Source organism: Cariama cristata, unplaced genomic scaffold, assembly GCF_000690535.1.
Source record: "Cariama cristata isolate BGI_N322 unplaced genomic scaffold, ASM69053v1 scaffold4248, whole genome shotgun sequence".
Classification (NCBI taxonomy): domain Eukaryota; kingdom Metazoa; phylum Chordata; class Aves; order Cariamiformes; family Cariamidae; genus Cariama; species Cariama cristata.
In genome coordinates this window covers 1,877-29,743 of record NW_009632688.1, presented here as the reverse complement: position 1 = coordinate 29,743, position 27,867 = coordinate 1,877, and the positions used below count along the sequence as shown (strand labels likewise).

Here is a 27,867-nt window from a genome sequence, read left to right as displayed (position 1 = left end):
TTTACATTAGATATTAGGAAGAAATTCTTGACGGTGAGGGTGGTGAGGCACTGGCACAGGTTGCCCACAGAAGCTTTGGACGTCCCATCCTGGAAGTGTTCAAGGCCAGGCTGGATGGGGCTTTGAGCAACCTGGTCTAGTGGGGTGGAAGGTGTCCCTGCCCATGGCAGGGGGGTTGGAACGAGATGATCTTTAAGGTCCCTTCCAACCAAACCGTTCTATGGTTCTATGAATTTAGAAAGTAGAGTTGTGGTTTTGGTTTTGGTGGGTTTTTTGGTTTGGTTTTGTTTGGTTTGGGTTTTTCTTTTGGTTTGGGTTTTTTGTGTGTGAGTGTTTTTGATTTTCCTTTTTTTTTTTTTTTAAGAGAAAATGTTTTTACTAGATCGGCTGAGTTAGTTGGGGAAGGTGAAGGAAGTTTTGGCATATTTGTGTTTATATATATGTATAACATACCTATATATGTGTAAACTTTTTCAAGTCTGAGACAGATAAATTTGTTCTTTTTTCATTGTTGCCATCTCTTCTCAAAATTGCGAGAATTCCCTTTGCTTGTCTTCTGCTTTTTTCAATTACGTTTGGAAGTCAACAGAAACCCTTTGGGCTTTCCTTTCTGAATATGAACATAGCATGCTAGATGGCGCAGTCTGAAGAAGGAAAAGATGGCGCAAAAGGCTTTTGTGGTGAATTCTTAGGACCGTAAAGGGATCTTTTGCATATTTGTTGAAATTTTGCATGACTCCATCAGCCTTGTATATTAGTATTGTGATGAGTACTTTTGAGTTCACAGATGTGTGAATGATGGTGAGTTTGTTTACTTTAGAAGTCAGCTACTGTTCCCATTCTGTCACCGTGTTTGGGATGATACCCTTCTGTTGGCTGCTTCTGAGACAGCATACTCTTGCATTAGCAGTTGGATGTTTAGTAGCAGGAATTTTTTAACTGATTTTTCCAGAGCAACACTGGACTGACTTCAGAGACTAGTGTATAAAGAGCATTTGTTTAAATAAGTTGGTTTGAGGTTTTGTGTTTGTGTTGTGTTTTTTGTGGTGTTTTTTTTTTTTTTTTTCAGAAAGACTGACTGATTAGCCAACGTAGATGATGTACAAATACAAAAATTTCTAATGGACTGTCCTGGTTTCATCTGGATAGAGTTAGTTTTCTGCTTGATAACTGGTACAGTGCTGTGTTTTTGGATTTAGTATGAGAATAAAGTTGATAACAGATGGATGTTTTAGTTGTTGCTGAGCAGTGCTTACCCTAAGTCAAGGACTTCTCAGTTTCCCGTGCTCTGCCATGGTGAAAGGTGGTGCACAAGAAGCTGGAAGGGAGCACAACTGGGACAGCTGACCCGAAGTAGCCAAAGGGATATTCCATACCATAGAGCATCATGCCCAGTATAAAAACTGGGGGGAGTTGGCTGGGAGGGGCTGATCGCTGCTCAGGGCGGTCAGTGATGTGTGAGCAATTGCATTGTGCGTCACTTTGCTTTTCTTGGGTTTTATTCTTTTGTTGTATTCCTTTTCATTACAGTTACTGTTATTATTGTATTTTATTATTGTTAGTGTTATTTTAGTTTACTTTAGTTATTAAATTGTTCTTATCTCAACCCACTATTTGCTTCTCTTCCCCATCCCACTGGGAGGGGGAAGGAGTGAGCAAGCGGCTGCATGGCATTTGGTTACTGGCTGGGGTTAAACCACCACATGGACTTTTTTTATCCTTTAAGTAAAGGCAGATATATATCGTGAAGTTTTGTACTTTTCACAAAATCCATATTAAATATTTGACAAGTTAATATGTATATCTGGGGTACATAGATTAAATGTCATTTGGTTAAGGTGGAGGTTGGAAGAGCAAAATACGTGATTAGGAGTCAATTCACAACTGTCAAGTTTTTTTTAAAGTTAATGGTTATTTTGGACATATGTGAGGCTTAATGTAGTCAGGTGAACCTATGGATAAAAGCAGAGTTATCACTAAAATAGATAACATGTATATGTATAATGCTAAATAGATGCATGCATAATTTTAAATAAGTGCTGAAAACATGCTCATTTTCTTTATATTCTTGCATGCTAAAAGTTTAGTCACATTTTTTGCAAATACTAACTCTTCAGACCACTGCAACTTTGGAACAACTTTACCAATTAATTTTTCCTTTTTGTATGTGTGTTTATGTGTGCAGGTCTTATCCAACCGATCCCAAGGAATAGCCAGTTCTTCCAAAATTATTTTAACAATAATTTTGTGAACGATGCAGACAGACCATACAAGTGTTTTTATTGCCATCGAGCCTATAAAAAATCTTGTCATCTTAAACAACACATCAGGTAAAATAAATACAACGAAGAAAGGAAATGTATGTAATAACAAATGTATGGAAAAGTGTGAAATTTATATAGAGTTCATTGAAAAGACTTTTTTTTACCATCTCTTAAGTAGTGAACCCATGATAATTGATTTTTCTGGTAAAGATGGAGGAGACTTTGGACTAATTCATACCTATGTGGAGTCCTAGCAGTACAAGTGGTTGTGTTTAGTGTGCAGTTTAGCTTATTAACACTTGGACTTTTTGCCTAAACTATGTATAGAAAAGAGCAAGCATTGGATGTGAATTCTCCTCGTAATTTTGTAATTGGATACTCCAGATCATCTGCTTTGTGTGTAACTCCTATTTTTTGAGAAGGAAATTAGCTTTTTATTCTGTGTGCTGTTTTCTGTGTACTAAACCTAAAAGAATTTAGGCTGATATTGTAATCAGGTAAACATTCTTGGGGATCATTTTGTTGCTTGAAGTTCAGTTCAAGTTCCATATAGTGAGTCTTTGTAACAACCACAAAGTCATGGAGTAACTGAAAAATTTAGGTTGGAGGGGAACCAGTGGAGGTAACTAATCCAACCTTGTTTTCAGAAGAAAGGATAGCTTCAAAGTTAGATCAAGTTGCAGTTTTACACGCAGTGAGCTTTGAAATTTAGTTGAGTTATCAAACGTTGCTCACTGATTTATAAACTATGAATATCTGGAGGAGAAACTACGAATTCCGAACAATCTGCTTGTTTCTGCAATGTAAGCTCTGTACCACTTCTCATTTTCTCTAATTCTGATCATGGCGAGTTCCTTGTGTTCTCCTTACAAATCAAGTTCTGTATTGGTAGGTTCTCAAACTGGCTTGAAACAGTTCTTGGTTTCTATATGCTGTCTTAACGGGAGGGAGGGAAGCCTTGCAATCTCCCATCTTTTCCTTTTGTAATACCCTACCTAGATTGCTCACACTGTCTTTTGTAGACACAGTCAAGCTGGATTGATTTAAATCAAAATAATTTTAAATTAGTAAGTGTTGCTTCTTTGCATCATTACCACCTTCATTGAAATAGTTGATTTTAATTGTGTTTCATACTTGTCTCTTTATTTTCTTAAAGAGACTGTAACTGTCAATGGTTAGTTACCATTAAAATGTTAGTTGCCTCTAACGAGGGCCTTATCTGCCTAAAGGTGGCCTTATTTAGCCTAAATGTAAGCTAAATTTACGCATATTTTATGGAAGCATTTATGTATTTTACAATTATATTTATATTCATAATTTTTCCTCTTTCATTTCTGTTAGAGAAATGTAGTTGACTGATTCACCTAGTTAGTTTTTCTTTTTCACAGTTTTGTCAGGATTCTTTGAATAGAAATTGCAAGTATTTTGATTATGCAGAACGTGAACAGCTTATTACTTAATTGGTTTACACGCACTGAATACTCACAATTTATTTTTTTTTCTTGTCAGAATACATTTTATGTTTGAAAATTCTGTCCTTCAAATGCCTGTGCTTGAATTCATTCTGCTGTTGGCTATACACGTACTCCAGCTCAGGATAAACTATCTTTAAAAGCTTTGCCACTTACTATGTGCATCTTTGTTTTTCTTCCATATTGAAAATACAAAGATGTGATGGGAGTACCAGTCACTTGCTGCTGTGGTTCTTTCTGATTGATTTTTGCAAGAAAATACAGAGTGAAGCTTAGCTCAGCTTGGCTTTGTTAAGGGTTTGGAGAGAAATTAGAAACTTTTCTCTTTTTCCATGTTTGTTCTTTATAAGTTGGCGTTGGTATACCTAAACTACTAGACTTGAGACTTATGTGGTCAGTCCATCTTCACAGAATTGTGCTCATCATTGCTTAGCAAGCTTGTTTCCCTCTCTGAAACAGACGGAAATTTGTAGTAGGGGTATTTTCAATAGAGCTGTGACAGAATAGTGTGTCGGATTCTCCCACAGGCACACCAAGGAAGGGTTCAGGTACCCTGCCGCTGATTTCCATAGGTGTATATTGGTAGCAAAACAGTAATCTTGATATATTTCACACTGTATTATGGCATCTGATGTGGTAGTCATAGACTTCTAAGACTACTGTAATCATAAACCATTCCTAACTTTTTGCAATTTTATTAAATCCTGCTTCCTTTATCTTCCATTTCCTAGCATTTATGTTGCCTTCGTCCTAGCTCTCACGCCTGGGATACTACGGTCGTAGCCCTTAAAATTCTCCTTGCACTCTGCTCGGTTTCCTAACCTGTCCTTCAGTCTGTTTTATATCTCAATGTAGTCCTAAAGGGAAACTCCTCTAGCACCTCTGGAAGGAAGGATATGGTGAGTGGGACATGTTGATAGTATAGGTGAGAGAGTTTCTCCACTTGAATATTGTTTTGACATAGCAATCTGAAAGACTAGTTGTACTGTACCTTATTCAGGGGGCATTCATGATGGACACAGTTCTTTTCCCAAAAGTTTCATTATTAAACATAGAAGTAGTATGTAATACAAGGATGACCATATATTTTTCTCCAAACTTTCGTGGACATTGTTTTAGCTGAATTGAGGAAAATACATGTGAATGATAATATACTAATCTGAAGAACTAGTATATTATCTGGCATGCAAAAATTCAACGCAAATGTTTTAAATGAGGCAAAGTACAATCAGAAAAGGAGATTGGACTGTAGAACATAACCTAAACTGTCAGACAGTATTGCTTCTAGTCCTGCCAGTGATGACATGCAGGTTGTTTATGATTTATTAAAGCTTTAACTTCTGGATTTTCTTGGCTGAGGCTTCCTGCGCCCATACAGCAGTCACCTTAGTTTGGTTTATTTTGCTTATTTTAAAATTTAGTCTTTTAGTAACTTTGTTAATCAAACTGTTAAATCTTCTGCTTTCTCTTAAAAAGGTCACATACTGGTGAAAAGCCATTTAAGTGCTCTCAATGTGGAAGAGGTTTTGTGTCAGCTGGAGTTCTGAAAGCACATATTAGAACACACACTGGATTGAAAGCTTTTAAGTGTCTTATATGCAACGGGGCCTTCACTACTGGTGGTAGCCTCAGACGACATATGGGGATCCACAATGACCTTCGACCATATATGTGTCCGTATTGTCAAAAAACATTCAAAACATCACTAAACTGTAAAAAACACATGAAGACTCATAGGTATGTTTACAATTTTTATGTCAATCTTTCAATGTATTTCAGTAGCCCTTCCTTAAAGATACTTGGAAAGGCAGCTTTGCTCTGTAGCAAATGCTAATAATTGAATAAGGATGTTTGGTTATGGGTAGCAAACACTTGGGTAGCTCTGAAGGTATAGTAAATTATGGTGTATAATAAAAATAAAAAATTATTCACATAAATAATTAGAATAACTGTCTAACTGAAGCCATAAAAAGACCTTCTTACCTTTCTTTGTAGATACGAACTTGCACAGCAACTTCAGCAGCATCAGCAGTCTGCTTCAATAGATGATTCTACAGTAGATCAGCAGAGCATTCATGTTTCTACACAGATGCAAGTGGAGATTGAAAGTGATGAGCTACAGCAGTCAGAAGCTGTTGCAACAGATCAGCAGGCTATTTTAGAGTTAGACCAGCAGCCAGTAGTAGGCACAGAAGAAACAGCGCTAGAACAACAATTGGCTGATCAGCCTTTAGAGCAAGATGAGGGTGAGTATTTGAAATATGGTAAGGTTTATAATGAGGTAAGCTTACAAGTTCTCAAATAACTTTTTCTTCACAAATTTCAATGATTTGAGTTTCAAGACAATGCAAGTAAACAACTAGAAAAGTACATGGAGTAAAAGCTAACTACTTGAAGTGTATTGTACAATTTCATTCATTGGTGTTTAGCTTTATTGTTAAATATAAAAAGATTGATTAAGGTTTGCATCATTTAGTTGTATAAAAAAAATATACTAAACAAATATACAGAAAAATAATACTATGTGCACAAAACTTTACCACATCCCCTCAATTATTAATAAAAAGCACTGCTATAGAGTCTCCTTAGGAAGTTATACCTGTGCTTTGAGGTGGGAGAATACAAACTATTTCATGTACTTACTCTATTAGTAATAGTGGAACAAAGTATTTTGGTTTTACTTATTTGCTCTTTTTTGTGGTGTTATGAGTTAGCAAGTACTACAGAGGAATATACATAAAGCCTACAATAAGCAAAGATTTAAATACCTATTCAGCTAATAATTTTTTTTTATTTTTAATGCAATAAAAATTCAGATGACTATAAAAAGTAGACTGTTGGGAACTGAATTATCCAGTTAATTACATCTTCTTTTCTTGATATTTTTTCCTTTTCTTTTTCTTTTTTTTTTTTCTCCTCTTCCTTTCCCCATTTCAGATAGATTTGTGACATCCCAACATGCTTTACAGGAAAACATCACTCAGTTTGAACAACAAGCTATAACACAGCAGCCATTTGATCAACAGGGCTTATCACAAGGTTAGTAATAAATAAAAGTTTTTAAAGTGATTTTCATAAATCTGGCTTTACAGCATAACTATCATAAGGCATTTCAAAAGTCAGCATCCAAAGTCAAAGTAACTGCAATACAGAGAACTTACAAAAATTTTTTCTTAAATTACTGTTTTGAAACTATATTTGGTAGAGTATTTTGAATACTTCAACATAAATAGATTTTGCTTTTATGAGCCGATGTTTAGTCATTAAAGTATGGGGTTTATAGTCAGGCATTTCATATTCTTTCCTTGACTGTGTTTGAAATTACAGTGGAAGTAGGCAGTTTACACAACTTTCCGCCTATGTTTTCCTTCTCATAACCTGAGATGATCAGAAACATGGTCTAAGATTTGACAGAGTAGCTGTTGGTATTCATTATGGAAAAAGATAGTGCAAAATGTAATCATGTAAAAATCATACTTTCACCTAACCGCAGCAGTTTCCCTTTGTATTTTATAAAACTACATAAGTAACAAATTAAGAGATCGTAAAAATTTGGAAACTTTTTTTTATTTTACCTACAAAATACTGAGAAATATGCGTAAAGCTTATGTAGCCTGCATAAAACGAAGAAATGACTGTTCCTTTGCTTTTCACTTCTGGATTTCTTGAGCTGTTGCCTGATATGAAGCTACTAGATTTGGGGTTTTTTGTTTGTTTGTTTTTTTGTTGGTTTGTGGTTTTGGTTTTTTTTGGGGGGGAGGGGGGGAGTGGGGACTCGGTGGGAGGGGCAGGGAAGGGGGGTATTATGTTCAAGGATTTTTAATTTGTTTTGGTTGGGAAGCATACCTCATTGGCTGACCAGTTGATCTCTCCCTCCTTGTTTCTGACTCCAGCAAATAACTTCATATCGATATAACTCGTAACCAGTAATTGGTATTCCATCTGCCCTGTTCTTAATTTCATTCCTTTGTTTAATTGTATAGCGCTTTTTGTAAAAACGTAATTGACTGTGCTAAGTTGCATGACACTGTGAAGAAATAGGATAATTTGTTGCTGATTTTAATTCTCTAGGTTGTGCTGCTTTTTATGTAACTAAGAAAACAAAATGAAGTCTCCATCTTTATTAAACAAGGCTGAACCAGGTCCTGTTAAAAGCCTATGGATGATTTTTATTGGTTACCTTTGACAGTTTTCCCAATGAATGAAAACAGGCTACAGAAAAAAAGTGCAATCTTTCAGTCTGTTACTCTCAAGAGTGGTGGTGGTTTTTGTTTGGATTTTTACAGCTCCTTTGAATTTGAAAATCTGATATGTAAACCTTGTTTTGTTATCTTATTTAGAGTCCAGTTTCTATATATGTGTATCTTCTCCATTAAATAAGTATTGAATACTAAGTGATTTCTTGGGGAGCAGGGAGAGTCTTCTAGAACTCAAAAAACAATTCATCGTCGGAAGTCTAGGCCGATCATTGGTGAATTATAAAATTGGTACAGAGAATCAGAACATTTGTCGTGTGGGGTTTTTTAAGTCTCATTTGTATAAGATGTCTCCTATTCTACTTGGAATCTCATCCACAGATTCCCAACTCTTTGAAGTTTCCTTGAAGATCCTGGAGCCCTTCAAAATTTTTGAATTTCAGGTAGGTAAGCATTTGCGCGGATGCATGCGTTAAATTGGTCGACCCTCTCCCTATGTCTGCGTCTGTGCTTCATGCTCCTAATTTCTTTTTCCTATCAGCTAGGCAGAACATTCAAGCTTAAAACACTATGTCTTTTTTATCTGTGATATTTATAGGCTCTATTCTTGTTAAAATATTTTGGCTCAGTGTTTATTAATAAAACAACATAGGAGTTTAAAAAAAAACCTTTGGTAGGTTTTTTGATTTTTCCTTTTTCTAAGAAAAAGAGAAAATCTCTGTATTTCAGACAGATGAGGCTGATCTCTAGGTCTGTACAGACCTGTCAGAACTTTGTTTATTCTTTCAGGTTTGTTTGTAATGCTTTTACAGAATTTCTGATTTGTTCAGATAGATTTTCTTCTTGATACATTCAGACTTGTAAAGAAGTGCAGATCTTAGGAAGGTGTTGCTGTATCGTATCTATTATTCATTTGAGCTAGATTTGAAGACTGAGAAAAAGAACTTCAATGTTCTTTGTAGTTTACATGTTTAGGCGTCTTCATTTGAAGACTTTTTAGTGAGGTCAGAAGAACCAAATGGATCTTTTATCAGAAAATTTCTTTGGGTTATTGAGTATCATCTGTCACCAAATGTATTTTCATATAGATTATGTCACCTTTTCTTCCTTTAAAGTCTCCCTGTAAGCATGATTAAATGTTAGTAATTCAATTAGTGGTGACAGGAGAGTGGTCTTGAAAAGCTGCAAGAAGTCCAAATAGTGTAACTCTGTAGCCCATACAAATATACACTTGCCACCAGACTGCTGTTTTGCTTTCCTAAGAAATTGGTCTGCAATCTCAGGACTTGGAATTCCAATTCTTGCGGTAACTATTTACACATTGATTCCAGTCAATACTGTTCAGCTGGTTCCAAAAGTTGCCTAGGAAGCAAACCTGCAGAACATTTAATTGCTAGTTACTGACCCCCACTGGGATGCACATGTGCATGTAGGTCTGTTTGTAATGTTAGAATTCAAATGATCTGTCAGTAAAGACTTCAAGTTTTGTCTAAACTAAAATACTGTACTTGCTATGAACGATGATACTCTTGTTTTCTCATTCTCATGTGCAGGACATATCTTTCTGCTAGTAAACGGATTTCCATTTTTCAATATGTTTTGTTAATGTAGAAGAGAGTAGGTTGGGTGATGTCCTAAAGCCAGGAGAAAACAAGCAATGCAAATGATTACTTGCACTGAAATAACACAAAATCCAGTTCCAAGTTTAGAGGACTTTGTAGTAAGAGACTCCCCTTATTATACAGAGCTTAAGATACTCTCTGTTCTTTGAAGATTAAACAACAGCTTCTGGGAAACAGTATATAATGATGAAAACAAGAGCAGAAAATAAACATTCTGAAATTTATTTGTCTCTCTCGGACTGAATGTCTGGGTTTTGGTATTTGGTTTCTGGGTTTTTTTAATACTGTTCTGTAGAGATGGTGTGGTGGTAACAAATGCCTTTAGCATGCTCAAAATTGTCAGATCTTTTTAAAATTTTGAGCAGAAATTGTCCTTCATACTACCTATGGAGCAAAATGGCATGCATCACATATTTTTTTGTTACAATGTTGGTTTATATTTATTCCAGAACTACTTTCAGAAGTAGTATTTCTTTCTTCAGTTTGTCCCCAAATACCTCTAAATTCAGAACTTTTCTTCCGGTGCATTTTGTTGCATGATCGAGGGAAATTTTTCAGGATGTCAATAATTGCTTTTATTTAAAACACCGTGAAGTGAAACAATTCATGGTATAGTAACTTCTTTTTTCCTTCTTAGGTAGTAAAAATTACTTACCAATTAAAGAAAAGTTTCCATTTTTTTAGATAGCTGTTCCTTTGGACATTTAATAGCTATTTTTCTTTTTGTAGGGCACAGAAGTGGCATCACTTTTGCTTCAGGTTCTTGAGGCTTGGTTTTTTTGTGTTCTCATCAAGTGTAGGTGTAGTGAGAATATCAGTTTTCCATAAAGGTGCTTTTAAAGTGTATTTGAAAATAGAAATTAGCAACCCTCTTACGCCATAAAAGTTTAGATCACTGTTCTTCAGGCTACTCTTTTTATTTTGTCGTCTCGCTAAGAGTAATTGAAGTGCAAGGTTCAACCTGTTGAATCTTTTTTTTTCTTGTAATCTTGGTAGTTCTAGGGGAGAAAATAGTTTCCAAGTTGCAACATTAGGTTTGGTGATAAGGTACAACCTCACTAATAATGCTTTCAACATTTATTTAAATTTGTTAGTTTTCATTCTATGGTATGAGCAACAGCATACAAGTAGGTTTTTTTCCTGTATTGATAATGGTATTCTTCTGCTATGAAAAGTGTCTTTTGGGAAAATTTCTGCTTAAACTTAACACATCCCGGTTTTTGATATACTGTAATTCAGGACATTCTTTAAGCATGGCTTTTTGGCCTTTGATGCTGTGATCATCTGATGTGGGTTTGTTTCTGCCCTGTTTTCATAGTCTTCACCCTTTTTGTCCACTAAAGGCAAACTGCACAGAAATAGTAAAATTGCTGCCCTTACCTTAGTTACTGCTACTTGTGGTTTCATTTTTTTCCACATAACATTGAATTTTTGTTTTAATATTAGAAGTATTAGGGCTTAGAGGGCTTAATAAAAGGGCATCTCTAATAGCCTTAAAAACCCCTGCAATCTGAGCTATACTTCCTTGGCTCCGAATCATTGATACTATCATTTCATTCATTCATTTAGAAAAGGAGGTGTGATTAAGATCTGATATTTCAGAAGAACAAAACTGAATAAAAATTTCAGGTCTTCATGCTGGAAATGTGAATAAAAAATATGTTTATTTTTTACTTTGCAGTTTGCCTTTGAGAGGCTCTACTTTACTATTATCTAAAGAGTGGGAATATGTGGAGGAGATCCAAAGTAGGAGAAAATGGGGTTACTTTATCAGAAACTGGAGTTCTCCTATTGGGTCATCTCCTCCACTCACCCGCCATCCTCCCCACTGAGCTTTGCATCCTTGTGATCGGCTTCCAGTGTAGTTAAGGGAGCGTGATACCAACGTGGATAAAGGGAGATGGGTCAACCTGTTTGACACATGCATGCTTACATACAAGAAATTCAAAATTTCAATGGCTCTAAGGTAATTGTGGCACCCCGAAGAAACTTCAAACAGTGTTTTTCTGTGGAGGAGATTTTCCAATAGAATTCCAGCTAATGGTAAGTAACCCTATTATGCATATTACATAGATGCCAGAAACATTTGTGTATTTTGACACTCAACAGTGAAGAGAATAAAATGAGTATTACTATATGGTAATACTACTTAATCTCTTTTGAAGGTAATCTTCAAAAAAGTGTGGTGTTATTCAAAGTCCAATTCAGTGTATTTTCCAGGCTTGTGACTGTTAAATTTCTGGCAGGTTTTACAGTGAATGACAGCTACAATCAACAGACTCAATTTCCAGCTGTACAGCAGCTGCAGGATTCAAGCACACTTGAATCTCAAGCTCTTTCAACAAGTTATCATCCACCAGCCCTTCTTCAGGTTCCAAATACAGACACTATTAACATAGTAAGTACTGCTAAAAGGCAGAATTAATTGTTCAGTGATGAGTTTCTTTGAACTGTTTCATTGGTGATTAGGTAAACTGAGAAGTCAGAAAAATTTCATGATTTCTTTTCTAGATTGCTTATGTTTAATGTCTGGAAAATAAACGCGCGGGAGGAGGATAAGTGGCCTGGCTACATGTTTCTAAAAGAGAGTTGTACATTTTGATGCTCTAGGCTTAAAAAAGGATATAATACTATAAAGTTGGATTGTAAGTCTAAAACTAAGGAAAGGACCTAGTGTTATAAAATAATTTTACATTATTGAACTATATTCTGTCCTGATTCTTTAATTTCTATATATATAGGTATGCTCAAGCAATAAACTTAACATTACAGATGTGTAGTGATCATTCATGGAGCTTGCATATTGCGGTTTATGGTGTTCTTTTATGGTTCTTATCTGGTTAAATTTGTAAAAGAGCTTAATTGCTAAAACTAGAGTTTAAATGTACCTTTTTATGATGGTAGCAGTACCTAGCATGAAGACCATCTGTAGTAATGTGTTTATCATGTTGACCTGCATGAATTATTGTCCCTTCATGCTTGTTTGCAAAGGGCAAATGTCAGTCAGAGATGGGTTTTAGGATCTGGAAGAGTTTGAGTAATTTCAGCTTATGAGCTTTGGAGTTTACTTCTCTTCAAATCTTAAAACATGCTGTCATTCTTGAGGATTATTCCGTGGTGGTTTTTGCTTGGAGGAAAAACCTGTTCAAAAAATAATGAAGTCGTGTCGGTACCGCTGTGCATTTTGCTACTCCATGTGGGGCTCATACTGTTTAAAACAGCTACTTCAGTGTTAAATTTAACCCCTCAAACACCAGAAAAATCTACAAGACTTGAGACATGTTTTTGTCTAGATTCACAGGGAGGTGTAAGGGCACAAAGTTGTCCATTTATTCTGATTCAGTAGGCGCACATTTTGATGCTTCTAACTATGAAAGTGAGGTATCATATCGCACTCTTAATTTCTTGTCATAAAATTTTGAAAGCATAAATTTGATTACTTGTGCTGACTGTAAATGCTGTAATTTTTTCTTGCCTGTTTGTATGACTTTATTTCAGTATTGTGTTATTGAAATTTACTTGAAGCTTTGATTTCTAGACTACTCGCTTGATACAAGATCAGTCTTCACAAGAAGAACTTGAATTGCATACCCAACGGCCTCATTTTCTTGAGGATAATGAAGATCAAAGCAGACGTTCATATAGGTTTGTTATACTTCTAGGTTCTGTCACAGAATTTCCTGAATCTTTTATGGCTAGTAATTATATGCAACTAATGAAAACAATTTTCTTCTAATAGATGTGAATATTGCAACAAGGGTTTTAAGAAATCCAGCCATTTGAAACAACATGTACGATCACATACTGGTGAGAAACCTTACAAATGCCAACTCTGTGGCCGTGGCTTTGTTTCCTCAGGAGTTCTTAAGTCGCATGAGAAGACTCATACAGGTAACAGACTATACCAGCTCTATATTACCTTAACTCACATTTGGGTTTTGCAAATGTCCTGTATAAGTAAACTTAAACAAATGGCATGCTACTTATTTGTTTCTGTTACTTTAAGGAGTTAAAGCATTCAGCTGTAGTATTTGCAATACCTCCTTCACAACTAATGGCAGCCTTACCAGGCACATGGCAACTCACATGAGCATGAAGCCTTACAAGTGCCCATTCTGTGATGAAAGCTTTCGAACAACTGTTCACTGCAAAAAACATATGAAAAAACATCAGGCAGTCTCCTCAGCTGTAGCAGCAGCTACAGAAACAGGAGGGGGAGGTAAATTATTTCATTTTTACTCTTACAGTCCTTACTGCGTAACAAGTACAGCTGTTTCAGTGGATTACATGAATGCTATAACAGTAATGTTTTAAATTAGCCTTCCAGCGTGGATAATGTCTAATGTCCAGAGCCACTGAAATTGCTCTGTTATCTAAATTGTTTAAAGAAATCAGTTTTCCAAGAGTCTGTCCAGTGTATTCAAAGTATTGTATGTTACATAGTTATTTTAGTGTGTCACTGAAGCAGAATATTTTTTGGTCCTAAATTCCTTATACCTGTATTTAATTATTGTAAAAATAAGAATTATAAATACAGCTTTATTTTAAAGAAGTACAGACATCAGTAGTTAGACCTCTGAAAGAGATTTGGGTGCAAGCACGTAATGTAGTGGCCATGTGTTTAATAATAGACCCTTCTGTTTTTGTAATGTCAGCTGACAGATTAAACTAAAGATGTGTGTGGTTTTCTTTGGTGTTTTGTTTTGTTTTAGTAGTTGCATGTGTTGAAGATGATGATGAAAACTCTGAAAGAACTTCCAGAAAATCTCGTCCTGGTGTCATAACTTTTACAGAAGAAGAAACAGCAGAACTGGCAAAGATTAGGCCTCGAGAAAGTGCCACCGTCTCAGAAAAAGTTCTTGTCCAGTCTGCTGCAGAGAAAGACAGAATTAGTGAGATCAAAGATAAACAAGCAGAACTGGAAGCAGAGCCCAAATATGCCAACTGTTGTAGTTATTGCCCCAAGAGCTTTAAAAAACCCAGTGATTTAGTCAGGTAAGGAATGGAAAAGTGTTGTGTATTTTCAGTTTTGTAAATTGTTCATCAGAAATTTAGCAGTAACAGTTTCATATAGCTTTTTTATGCCTAAGCTAAAGTTTGACTCATATTTACATACATTTTTCTCTTTCAGAACAATTTAAAAATATATATCAAAATGTTATATATTCTAAATATGACTAAAACAACCTTTTCATATTTCTTTTCCTGCAGTATTACAATTATTATGATGAAGTATTAGAATAAATTATTTTTTTCTTGCTCTAGGACTTGCATGTAAAAATCAGTTTGAAAAAAGGCAAATGCTTAAATCATCTTCTTTACTAGTTCTGCTTAATGTAATGTTAATATAAGTATTTAATTAATTCTAAAAATAGTAAGATACAAAAGAAATATTTCTACAAACTGACATAAAAGTAGAAATTCACATATGCATGTATTCTGGAATTACTAGGCATGTTCGTATCCATACTGGAGAGAAGCCATATAAATGTGAAGAATGTGGAAAGAGTTTCACTGTAAAATCCACTCTGGATTGCCATGTTAAAACGCACACAGGTTAGTAAAGTTTTGAATGTCTTTGTTTAGAAACCAGTTACTTTCTTGACCAGCTGTTTTAACTGAGGGTTTTGCAGGGAATGGTATGTTTCACATGATCTGGGAAATGGCACTATAAATGGCAGCGCCAGGTGAAATTTGGTACTTACGGCGTCATCGAATGAATCATATTGTGGTATTTTGAATAAACCACATTATTACAGCCTTCTGTATGAGTACACTTATAAAGCAGTCATAGTCTTAGGTCATGGAAGAGCTATGTATGTATATATAATATTTTAATTTCAAATCTGCTGTAGCATTTCACTGCTAAATGGCTTTCCTGAGACAGAAAGTGGAGTTGGAGGATTTTATAAAATTAAGTTAAAGAAAAAAATTATAAACGTTAATGTGCTGCTAAGTAGATTGAAAAATAAGAGTATAAAAATTTGAGCATTCAGCTATTTGAATCATGCAAATTGAATATAAACCTAATTTCTTTAATATTGAGATTTTTACAGTAGTTTCTTTGTATTCCTGAGAGGTCTGATTGTAATAGTAGTATTTTTCAACCCCAATTTTGCTTAAATTAAAAGAAAAACCTCTAAATCTTTCATACTGGTTTTCTTCTTACCATTGAATTTCTGTAATAAACCCAATCCTAAACTTAATTAATTTCTAAAACTGGCTACAGTTTTGCTAAGGTACGTTATAAGCTTTTTTCAAAAATGCAAAAAAAAAGATCGGAAGCTTTTAATACTGTAATACATAATTATTTTGCTCCTAAAAGCTTCCTTTCCAATTCAGTGTCTTTGTACTTTCTACTGTTATTTAGTAAGAAATACTACTCATTTGTGCTACACCAGATCTCTGTGTAGATCAGCATCTTGTCTCAGATAGTAGCAGATGCTAAGGATAATGAAAAGAACAGAGCAGGGATTTGATTATTTTCCTCCAGGTTCAAGCAGTTTGCAAGTTGTGGGACTCTGAACTAGAGATTGTATCATTTTGCTTACTACTTTTAATGGAATATTTTACATTAGTTTTATCCAATTGGTTTTTGAACCCAGAAAAACTGGGTAAAAACAAATGACCTCCTTGATTCAAATTTGGTTTTCAGTGTGCCATCTGATGATTTTGTTCCTAAGCCTGCTAGTTCTTTTGTTTGAGAAATAAGGAGAAGTTATTCCCCGTTTTTTCAAGCTTTTTTATAATTCTACAGACTTTTTTAATAATATAAAACAGAGCTTTGTAAATAATTACTGTGGTATCCTTAACAGGTTTTTCCAACCTGTTTTTCATCTTCTCTTCTGCATTATGTATGTTACAATTTTGACTTGCTTCGATCCTCGCTCAAGGTCTTAAAGAACTCCCTTGCTGACTGCCTGCCAGCCTTGTGAAAATTGTCCGTATAAACCTACCTTTTATTGTCAGTCTTATCACTATTTCTCTTCAATTCATCAAAGTACCCTGTGCATTCATCCTGTGACAGCGGTTTTTCTAAGGTCCTTCATATAAAACCAGTGTAAAACTCCAAAAATCCAGATACAGTCTTGTCAATGAAAATCTGGTCTCCTTCAGAGAGCTCTCATAGATCTGTGAAGTGTAATTTTCACTACAAAAGCCACATCAACTTTTCCTGATTATAACTCATTTGATATTGTGGGGTTTTTTTCCATTTTCCTTTAAAATTGGGCCAGGTTGTGTTACATGAACATGAAGTTTAACTTGTGTGCAGTTTCTGCATTTGAGCCTGGATCCCTTTTCAGAGGGCTGTTTTAATCTGTGCGCAACACCTACACCTAATAGTTCATTGGTTTTATGTTGAGTTGTACTTAGTTTGTTTAAATGAACAATAAAAAAAAAATTACGGGGTGGTTGTCTGGAACTCTCCTAACAACAGTTGAGTTTGAAAAGCTGCTCTGCTTCTCCTCTGTAAAAGAAAGTTGCTTGGGTAGGAACCTGACTTCATCTGTGATAAACATTGATGCAAAGAATTAGTTTGGGATTTTACTGCAGCTTCTATTGTATCACCACCTTTCAGACCAGCAGGCTGGCTGGGATTTTTTCTGTGAGATATACGGTTCTTTGGTTGAACACTTAGTTTCTGTATCCTGACGTAGCATATAGTGGGATAACTGAAGTCACACATTATTGTATTTCTGCTTTCATTGGTCTTCTGATTTGCTGTACATGCAACAGTTCTTGTTAACATTTTACTTGGGTAGCCAGTAGTGTGGCATAATTGTAGATGCAATAAAACACACTTAATTTGACTATATTTGGAAGCAATGCCAAGTCGGCATTTGCCATTCTTGTATGACTTTTCGTCCCAATTTGTGATCATCTTTCCTTCAAGTTTCCCTCGCGGCCTAGCTAACTTCCTGTGCATAGATGGTTTTATGTTCTACCTCATCCATCTTTCTTTTTTCTTTTCAAATTCCGAGTATTTATACAGAAAGCCCAAGAGTCAGGTCATCATCTGATTAAATATTTTAATGTTCTGTTTAAACAGGACTTCAGATGTTCAGTTTGTTCCTCGCTACTTACTGTTTTGTTTTGTTAACTTTTCTTTGTCTCTTTTTTTTTTTTTTTCCCTCCCTTATTTTTTCCCCAGTGGATTTTCTTTTTCTGTAGTAGGAAAGACTACTGTATGGTTTTCTTTGTGGTACTCTGGATGTGGTAGCCAGCTTTGCTGCAGCCCTGATCCCCATTGTCTTACTGGTTCATTTTATTCTTGGGCTCTTTCTTCTCCATTATTTGAAACAGAACGTTGTCAGAGGTTTACTTAGTTTTGTTGAACAAAAAGTGACATCAATGTCAGGGTTTTGTAATCTAAATCTGTAATCTGAAGTAGATTGAATTGCAATTCAGGAATTTGATGAGAAGTTCTTCTGTGTAAATGGAAACGAGAACTCAATAGCAGGAATCATAGGCACACATTAGTTTTGTGACTTCTTTACCAACTGTAAATGACTTAACATCACCAGAATACAGTAGTGTGTTCTGATCTAGAAGTTGAGTCAATTTTGTTTCAGGGTTGATCTAATCGTTTGCCAGGTAAAAAGGATAACTTAATCACAGTTAATACTACCTTTTTTAAAAATTATTTTTTCACCACCGTGGAGACCAAGGATTTTTTCCAAATGTTATGCAATCTGAAAGGAGAGCAGAGAAAGAGGACAGTATGTGTACAGACCAGATTTTTGTACTTCTAGATTACTTTGAGGTGATTGGTATTTTGTTTTAGAATATTATCTCACTTATAAATTTTATTTTTTTTCCTGCTTGTTATCCATTAGTCAGTATTGAGGTAAAGGCTGAAACAGAAGAATAAAGCTGCTGAAATTAAAAAGGAAATGAGTGGCTAAGTAAGGAGAAGCCAAATGCTGAAGCAGTCGAGATGAAACTTTTAATTCTCCAGTTTTATGAGCTGTCTAGTTGAAACAACTTGATTGGTCAGGAAGGTGAGATGATGAGAAGGACAGAGGCATCAAGGTGACCAAATAAGATTCTGCATGAAAGTTTTAACTGCATATTGAGTTTTAGAAACAGGAAAAAAATTAAGATACCCTTCATTGAGATCCTTAATTCGTTTGAAAAGCAGCCAAAATTATAAAGAAAAAGGCCAGCTATTTTGAATTTATTCTGTTCAAATTAGTTTAGAATCTGTATTTTTTTAAAACTGTTGGTACAGTGCTATTGACTTTTAGAGGTTTTATCACTTACCTTTCTGTTTTTGAAACTTTTCCAGGCCAGAAGCTCTTCAGTTGTCATGTGTGCAGTAATTCTTTTTCTACAAAAGGGAGTCTAAAAGTCCACATGCGTCTGCATACAGGAGCAAAGCCCTTTAAATGTCCACACTGTGATTTACGGTTTCGTACTTCAGGGCGCAGAAAAACCCACATACAGTGTCATTATAAACCAGAGACAAAGAAAGTTAGGAAGCCTGTTGCCCGTACTTCAGCTGAGGGACTACAACCAGTCAGTCTTCTTAATTCATCCTCAACAGACCCTAATGTTTTCATCATGAATAACTCCGTTTTGACGAGTCAGTTTGATCAAAATTTACTTCAACAAGGACTTGTGGGCCAGGCTATCCTGCCTGCTTCAGTGTCAGGTAAAAATGGATGACTTTTTGGTGGTGGTGTTGAGATCAAGTACTGAACTTTGATTTCAGTTAGAGTTCAGAAAATTATGCCAAACACTACTTCCAAACAGGTAAGAGTTGTATTGAATTTATGATTCGATGCACAGTGGTGGCATAAATAGAAATCTGTTTATTTAAGAGCGAAGGGGAAAATGTATACAGTTTGCCTAAAAAGATCTCTTTGGTTCTGCTGTAGTGTTATGCTGCAGAAAGGAAGAAAATACAGATAATAAGTAGCTGGAGTACTTGTGTTCTTCTGGGTAATACCCTGTTGCCTTTTCTTGAAAAGGAGAGAAGCAAAACAGTTATTCTGTGAGCTTTCCCTTCCATAAGATTTATTTCATATTCAAACATTACATCATAGAGCAAAGAAAAGTTTGTCTACACTAGTCATTTACATGAGTAACGAAGAGTGTGTTTTAAGTGCACGTGCTCTGCTGTGCACAAGTAGTTAATAGTCAATAGCAAAAAAAAAACCCCACACATCGCACAAAAAAATCAACCAGAAACCAAAACAAGAAAACACTTCAGCGATACAAAAACCTACCAGTGTAGGCATGTATGTTAAATAGTGAAATGCCTAGGATATGAAGTCTTACTAATTGACAGTGACTACGGTTGCATTAGCACATTAAATATGCTATAGACCATTCTTTGTCTGTGAGGCCAACTGGCACAGAATACCCAACGTGCTTCATGTTTCAAGAAAATGACTTTTTGAGAATGATCCTTGCTAACTTCTAAATTCCTTTCAAGAATTGTTTGGGTAAGTGCTAGCTGGCCTCAGGCGAAGTTGGGATAGGGACGGTTTTAAAAGCAGAACAGTGTTCAGGTGTCTGGAAATGTTCCCTGGTACTGTTAAATTTATTACTTAAATAATGGGTCTTGGACTGTCTGTCTGTCACTTTTGAAAGTGAGACTTTGATTTTCTGTGCTGCTTTGGCACTTTTTTTCAGTCCATGTCTATGATTTTGAAGGTATGCACACAAATTCCCAGTAATGGATCAGTCTCATATTTAACTGTAGCCATTCCAGTTTATCTGATCTGACCTAAACTGAAGTCCAAAACCAACCCTGTTGGTTGTTCGGAAGATACTGGTACATGTTATTTGACAGGCACAGTTAGTGATAAATTTGTGATTAAAAACTGTCTGATGTTTGCTTGGGTTTTTGAGTGAACACAATCGGGAGGAGTCTTTAGCATGTTCAGATGTCCTAGAAAGAGGCAGGAACCTTCTTAAATTGAGATTAGTGATGTGGGTTTTGCCCAGAGCAGGTATTTCTTGGGTGCATTGTAAAGCAGATTTATTATATTAAAGAATTTTGGGGAGGGAAATACAGATAGATGTTTTTGAAGCATCAACCAAAGGAAAGTGGTTGATCATACTGAAGGTGTTTGGAGAAGAGGGTATGTCAGACACAAGATGACTTTTTCCTCATATTATCTCAAGACCTTTTGTAGAGATGGTCTATTCAACATTTGAAATTAGGAGCTTTCTACATTCTGAGATTTTGGATTTCAAATGCTAATGTACCTTTATTTCCATCCATGTGCATACACAGGATGAACTTTGATGCTTTTTAGAACAATGTGCTGTGCAAAAACGTGGCAGTAGCTTTCATGTATATGTTCTGAGTCAGAATGTATGTATCATGTGTGACTGCTGCTTGTATTTAGGTGCGGCACACTCTCCAAGGAAATTTATGCCAAGTTTCTCCAGGTTTCCAAAGCTACTCTGGAGTGGTTCTTATTTTGTAAGAAGCTATCTAGTACTTAATTAAATAATAACGGTCCTTAAATTACATAGAATTTATGAAACTTTAAAATAGGCAGCCATCTACTTCCAATTATTTTTCTTGGTATAAATAAATGTGTGCGTGTATAGCTTTTGTATTGATTTAGTTTATTAAAAAAAACAAGCTAAAAGAGGCAGTCAGTATTGATAAAGAAAAACATTGTAATATAACTGTTTTCTTTGGTAGCTGGAGGTGACTTAACTGTGTCCTTGACAGATGGTAGCTTGGCCACTCTTGAAGGAATACAGTTACAACTTGCTGCTAATCTGGTTGGACAAAATGTTCAAATTTCTGGAATAGATGCCACCAGTATTAACAACATAACATTACAGGTAGGTTACTCACAGTTTCTGGCTTTCAAAAGAGTCACTTTGAGGGCTGAAAGAAGTTTAACGAGCATGCATAATTCTGGAAGAGTTCCGTTGAGTTGAGTGAGGCATGCAGCAATACCATGCTATATCAGTTGTACCATGTTAGAAGACTTAAAGAATAGCTACACATTGGAGTTTTTTTTCTGGTTTGGTTTCCTTCTTTTTCAGTTTTTCAGGTTTTTTTACTCCTCTAGGATTTTTGTGGATTGCTTTAAAATCTGTATTTTTTTTTTCTTTCTTTTAAATGCATTTTGTCTTATCACTTCAAAAGCATTTCAGGCTCCCCACCCAACCCCTCAAAAGAAACCTCCCCCAGAAACAAACAAACCCCAATTATTGCACAGAATGTTATTTTCCTTAACATAAGACACCTGCGTTGTTTGGCAAACTTTTACTATTTGGATTCACAATTTAAATGCCCATTGAGCTTGTAAAATGAATGACAGAAAAAGGTGAGATGATTACATTTGAAAATTCATATTTGAAATTACGTGAAAGAACGATTTCTATGAACTTTGTTGTGTTTAATCAGTGTCACAGAATCATTGAGGTTGGAGGAGACCTCTGGAGGTCACCAGGTCCAACTCCAGGGTCAGAGAGGGGATATCTTCAGTGTTACATTGAGTTGCTCAGAGTCTCTCTACTTAAGAAGCTTTCAGCATAAAACAAAAAAACCTGTATTTTAGTTTTGTTTTCCCAAGTCCTCAAACATCCCTAAAGAGTAAAATGTCTATCTTTAGCTACTGAGAACAGCTGTTTTGACTGTGAACTGGGACCTTAATGAGCATTAGGAGCTGAAAAAATAGATAATTTCTGGTATCAGTCTTCTGTCTGCTCCATACCTTTTCACTTTCAAAGACCTGAAGACAGTGATAAGCGTTACATGCAGCAATAAGACAGTACAGAATGTCAGCAGTGTGGGTATCTGATGCCCAGCACACTTATATGTAACTGTGATCATGGTTTCCCAAATGTTTTGCTAAGGGAAGGGAGGGAAGAATCTGCAGGTGAAGATGAATAGAGTGTTTATGTAGTGACTTTGGAGACTGGCTACGTACAGACACTTAAAAAATAAATTTAAGTTTAAAATGGTTAATAATAAAGTTTAAATGTTGCGTATACTCTATATGCAATAAATATGAATTCTGGATTTATGGTAAGAATGTTCACTTAACTCACATTTGTTAACTTCAGATTGATCGGATTGAAAACTTGCTTTTCAGATCGATCCGAGTATTCTACAGCAGACGTTACAGCAGAGTAATTTACTTGCTCAGCAGCTAACTGGTGATCCCAGTATGGCTCCACAGAATCCCTCCCTCCAGGCGACAGAAAATGCAGTGCCAGCTAATGTGGTTATTCAGCCTATATCAGGCCTGTCTTTGCAGCCCACAGTAACATCATCTGCTAACATGACAATAGGATCTCTATCTGAGCAAGAGTCTGTGCTGACAACCAGCAGTAGTGGTAAGCAGTGTCAATCGTTTTATTGTGCTTTGAATTTCTTAGTTTTACTTATGGTATTACCCACAGTGAGAAAATATCACACGCTTCCGCCAAATACCTCATTTAGTAAAATAAGCATACAGTTCTTGTATGAGCATCTTCAGCAGATTTTACAACTTTACGTTACCATTTTTGAGTATAATTTTTTCAGAAGGTGGTTTATAAATGTTCTTTAATATTTTCATTATATAGTCTTTAGAAAAATAAAAAAATCTTTGTTCTGAAGATTTTAACCTGCAGAGGAATAAATTGAATATGAAAACAATTTATTCTTCAGAGTACAAGTTCTAGCATCTTACTTTGGCTACATCTTTTATAGTAGTTCAGAAAATAATGTATTAATTGTTTTTAAAAGTTGTGTCTATTACAAGGAAAGGATCTTCATGGAATTTTTTTTGTTCCACCCACTTATATTTAGGTGCACAGGACATCTCTCAAGTCATGACTTCACAGGGTATGGTATCATCTTCCAATGGACAACATGAGATAATGTTGACCATAAATAATTCCAGTTTGAGTCAAGTTCTAGCTCATGCTTCGGGTTCTACTACAACAAGCTCATCAGGAAGTCCTCAAGAAATCACTCTTACAATATCTGGTTGGTATTTTTGATGATCTGTAATGGTACCAGTTCTCCATTTTATAAGGTAGCTATACAGTAGCATTTGAGGATATTTTCACAGTCCACAGCTTTCCCCGTGGTGTATTTTTTATATTCGTTAGCTTTAAAAGGTATTCTCCAAATCTGCTTTTGAAAACCAAATATATTTGCTTTGCGGATGCATGTTAGATTAGTTCCCTATTTTATTCCTAGCCTTGAGTCACCAGATGTTTATCTCCTTGGCAGCAAAGCCCGTATAACCAGTTCTTATTTCCTTGCTCTGCCTCACTTGGGGTAGTGTGACTCCTGGGCGGTACTGGGACAGGAACAAGCAGGGCAGACATTGGGGATGAGTTTATTTAATGCAGTTTTCTTTAAATTGACGTGCGGAAAGCGGACTCCACAATCTGTAAGATTGTAAAGTAGGTATGTTTATTCAGCGCCAGGTGGCACTGGGGGTAGCCCCACCAAAGTCGTGCGTGCCCCACGTGGCAACCTGCTTCAGACTTATACAGGTAAGTGTTACATACGTGAGATTTCCCAACACACCTATACGTATGGATGACCTATCCCCGCTTCATATTGAAATTAGTTCCAAGAAGTCATTTCCATAGACTCCTCCCGATTGCGCTTGCGCAGTGCCTCCTCGTGGTGGTCGTCGGGGGTCGTGGAGATGAAGGCTGATGGCTCCTCTTCATCGCCACTAGTAATCTCTTGCTCTTGTGCAAACTCAGTTGCTCCCTGGCTCTTGCTTCAGGGTAGGTTTTAACAGGTCCTTAAAGCAAGTTTCTGATCTTTATTGGGAACTGTCCTTAGTGAGGAGTTGCAAAACTTCCTGCCTCAGTTAATTTACACAATAGTTCACAAATCATTAAGCCACACCTGCTAATTCAACTCCTAGGGCTATACAACATCTTAGCAGATAAGATTCCCTTAACTCCTTCTCTCAAAATGCCTGTGGAACCATGTTCTAATAAATGTTCTGATCATTCTTTGAAGAGTACTATTCAGTCTTTATAATACGTAGTTAATACTTCAGGTCTCTCTGAATAAATTTAGACCGACTTTCTCACTGCCTTTAAGAGAGTGATCCTATATATATGTATACACTATAAATATCTTTGTTTCTTTCTATTTTCTTATCTTTCTGTTTCCCCCAAAGACTGTTTGTATTTTGTATCCTAACATTTCCTTAATAGATCCAGTATAATATTTAATAATTTTCCCTTTCTTTTCCTTGCTTTTTTATTTTTGATTTATTTATTTTCCTTTTTTTCTCTTTTCTCTTTTTCCATTTTCTGTGACGTGTTTAGTGTTTTTAAGTGTCTTGACAATAATGCCTGTGTTAAGGTGTCAGGGTCCTCCACCTGTGTTTTTCTGCTTGTTAACAGATGTTCACTCATCAAAGAAAAATGGAGTGTAGGTGTCCAACATCTGGTAGAATCTGCTTTCAGTTTCTGTATGTTCTATGCTTGTTGACCGTTCCACAAAATTAATACCATGTGAAGTGATGTTTTTACAAATGAAGACATGTTCAATGCAATTCATTATCCATATAGTAGATCCAAAAAATCACAATTTAAGCATTAGTCATTAGTTTGCTAGATTTTTATAGTTTCATGAAGTTGGTGCCTTGAATCTAGATAAGCAAGATCAATATTTGTCTAAATATTACTAATTGCAGGTATTTCTCTACATGTTATTATCTAGATATGCATAATCACATATGTATAAAAACTTGTTGAATCTCTGCATAAAAATCTGCATGTGTTGAAATTAATTTTGTGTTTTGGTTTTATTTTCTATTTTTGTTATTTTATGATCACTTGTTTATAGTTCTAAGTATAGTAGCAGAATAACGTTGAGACGTTTCCAATTATAATAGGACTAATTTCTATTCAGGCCAAGATCTTATTCAACATAATTCTGGAAGCAGTGATCTGAATAGTGGCTTAAGGCTGACAGCACCAACCATCAACAATCAGACTACAGGTGCTACATTAACTATAAGCAATGACCAGCTTCTTTCTCAGGGCACTTCACTAAATGCTCCAGGTATGCATACAGTGATTTTTTTCTAATTAAAAATAGTAACATTTTGTTAAAAAATAAATATTAGACGAGGTAACTAAATACGAGATGGTATACTGTTGCACATTACGATTCAGGAACTATATGGCTTTGTGTGTTTTCTCACTAGCTTTAAATTGTTATGCCAATTTAGATGAACTTTACTCCACATAGTAAGAAGAAAATGAAAACAGGAATACATATCTAAAATTAGTGCTTTGAAGGAGTTACAGGAATTGAAGGACTATTTCTATAAATTGGAGGATGAAGAAATACGATACATTTTCTGCAGACAGATGATAAAATATCCTTTATATCACATTTGCTCTAGTATTCAAATTTAGAGATTTTAAATATGTATATGAATTTCTACCAATATCTGTTGATATATACACACAAAATGTGTGTGTATATAGTTGTTCATACTTTCAACCAGTGCAGCAGGTTGCATTGATTGCACTGATTGGTTGCGGTAGATTTAGATTGCACTAATACAGACTTATTACTGATGTGTAAATAATTTTCTTCACTCTTACGCATAGTTAAGTTTTCTCTGTCTTTCTTTTGCTTTGTCTTTATCCTTTCCTAGTTTCGTTTAGTGCTCATGTACATCTATAAAGCAAATAGGCTTTTATGTCACACTGGGGGAAGCCTGCCCCAGCGTATCCTGTAAGATTTGAAGGTTAAGGCATGCTCTTGTGTAATGAATTAGTAAATGAAATTGCAAAACCAGACAGTTGTATTGCACCTTCTGTATCATCTTCTCAGCTTTTTAAGGCTTATCATAAACTGAGAACTGTGAGGCTCGTGGAGAATCTATAATAAACTATTATTTAGCTGTTATTAATAATAAACTGACCTTTTTTGCTATTATGGATCATCAACCACATTGCAAGGGTAGGGTGGGAGTGTTGGGTTGTGGAGTTACCAAATTTTGATTTTACTGCTGTAAGGCAAAGTGTATTTTATTGAGAACTCTGAAAGTGGTGAGACTACAGAAGCGTGTAACCTGGAACTTCTTCAGGTGTTGTTTTGGCAATGTGTCATCTCCCACACGCCATGTTGCAAAGTTGTTGCTTTGCAGTATGATGTCCATCAAGCAACATGTAGATGTAATTTTTCTCATTTTATCATCTGACTCTCTGACAATTCTTGACGTGTGATTAGCTGTTTAACTGATGTATTTGCTTCCAAAATAGAAAGGCCTAGCAAATGAGAAATAGAAATGAAGTTCAATTAAAATAAGTTCACAGCTGAGAGTATATGTATGTAACAGATTATTTGTTTACTATTTTGCATATATTCCAGAACTTAATACAACCAGTGGAACAAACCTGCCTTCAACACCACCCATATCTCAGTCTACGGTTTCTGCCCAGAATTTGGTAATGTCTTCCTCAGGAGTCGGAGGAGATGGTAGTGTCACATTGACTCTTGCTGACACTCAGGGAATGTTGTCAGGTGGTCTTGATGCAGTTACACTTAATATCACTTCACAGGTAAGAAATGCTTTTCTGAACTGAGAGATAAACTAATGTCTCACAGGGCAGGAATTGGAGATGTTACTTAGAAAATAGACAGGTAGTACATAAAGGTGCTGTAATTACTGGGGAAGTTGTAAAGTCTTTAACAGTAATGTAGAAGTAGTAGTTTGATATTAGTAATTGTATATCTTAAGTAGTAATTTTGTATCTTGATTTCCTGTGGTTTGGAAGTAGGTTTAATTAAGAGATTTTAAAAAAGGAAAATACTATGGGAAGACCATGCATGAAAGCAGAGTATAGGGTTTAAAAAAAGTATCGGCTGAAGAGACAAAGCCAAGGGAAGGCTGAATTGTTCAGCAATTGATGCAGGGCTGGGAAAAATTAATCAGAACTGAATCTCTACTCTTACAGACTTCCAGCTGTTGTTACCCTTAAATTGTTAGACTTAAAATGGAAGGAGAAGAGGAGAGAAAACAAGTAGCATTTGTTCAGATAGGATGCTGGAGTGGTCTTTTTCAATGAAAAGAAAAAAACAAAACTAGTTTTGAGGTATAAAAATAATTCACATGACTACAGTGAGCTGTTTAAATACGGTTATTCTACCTTTTCTTTTTTTCCCCTTCCCTTCTTTGACAGGGTCAACAGTTCCCTGCTATACTCACAGATTCCAGTCTCACTAGCCAAAGTGGGTCAGGCTCACAGCAAGTCATACTAGTGAGCCATACACCCCATTCAGCATCTGCAAACTCTGATGAAATAACTTATCAGGTAGATACAATATGTTTCTTATCTTTTGTGG

At 35.7% G+C, this 27,867-nt stretch overlaps 1 protein-coding gene across 1 annotated transcript; it reads left to right on the top strand.

The window, feature by feature from the left end:
• Positions 1–634: 634 nt before the first annotated feature.
• On the top strand, positions 635–27,867 carry ZNF236 (zinc finger protein 236; the record flags this gene model as incomplete). The annotated part of the gene is made up of 18 exons (XM_009706455.1): positions 635–680; positions 2,186–2,330; positions 5,213–5,473; positions 5,732–5,982; positions 6,674–6,775; positions 11,801–11,952; positions 13,093–13,199; positions 13,294–13,445; positions 13,561–13,773; positions 14,270–14,549; positions 15,007–15,110; positions 18,844–19,209; positions 21,223–21,368; positions 22,631–22,874; positions 23,332–23,511; positions 25,417–25,569; positions 26,893–27,083; positions 27,705–27,867. Coding segments are annotated over exons 1-18 (3,256 nt in total), but the record flags the coding sequence as incomplete, so codon positions are not given.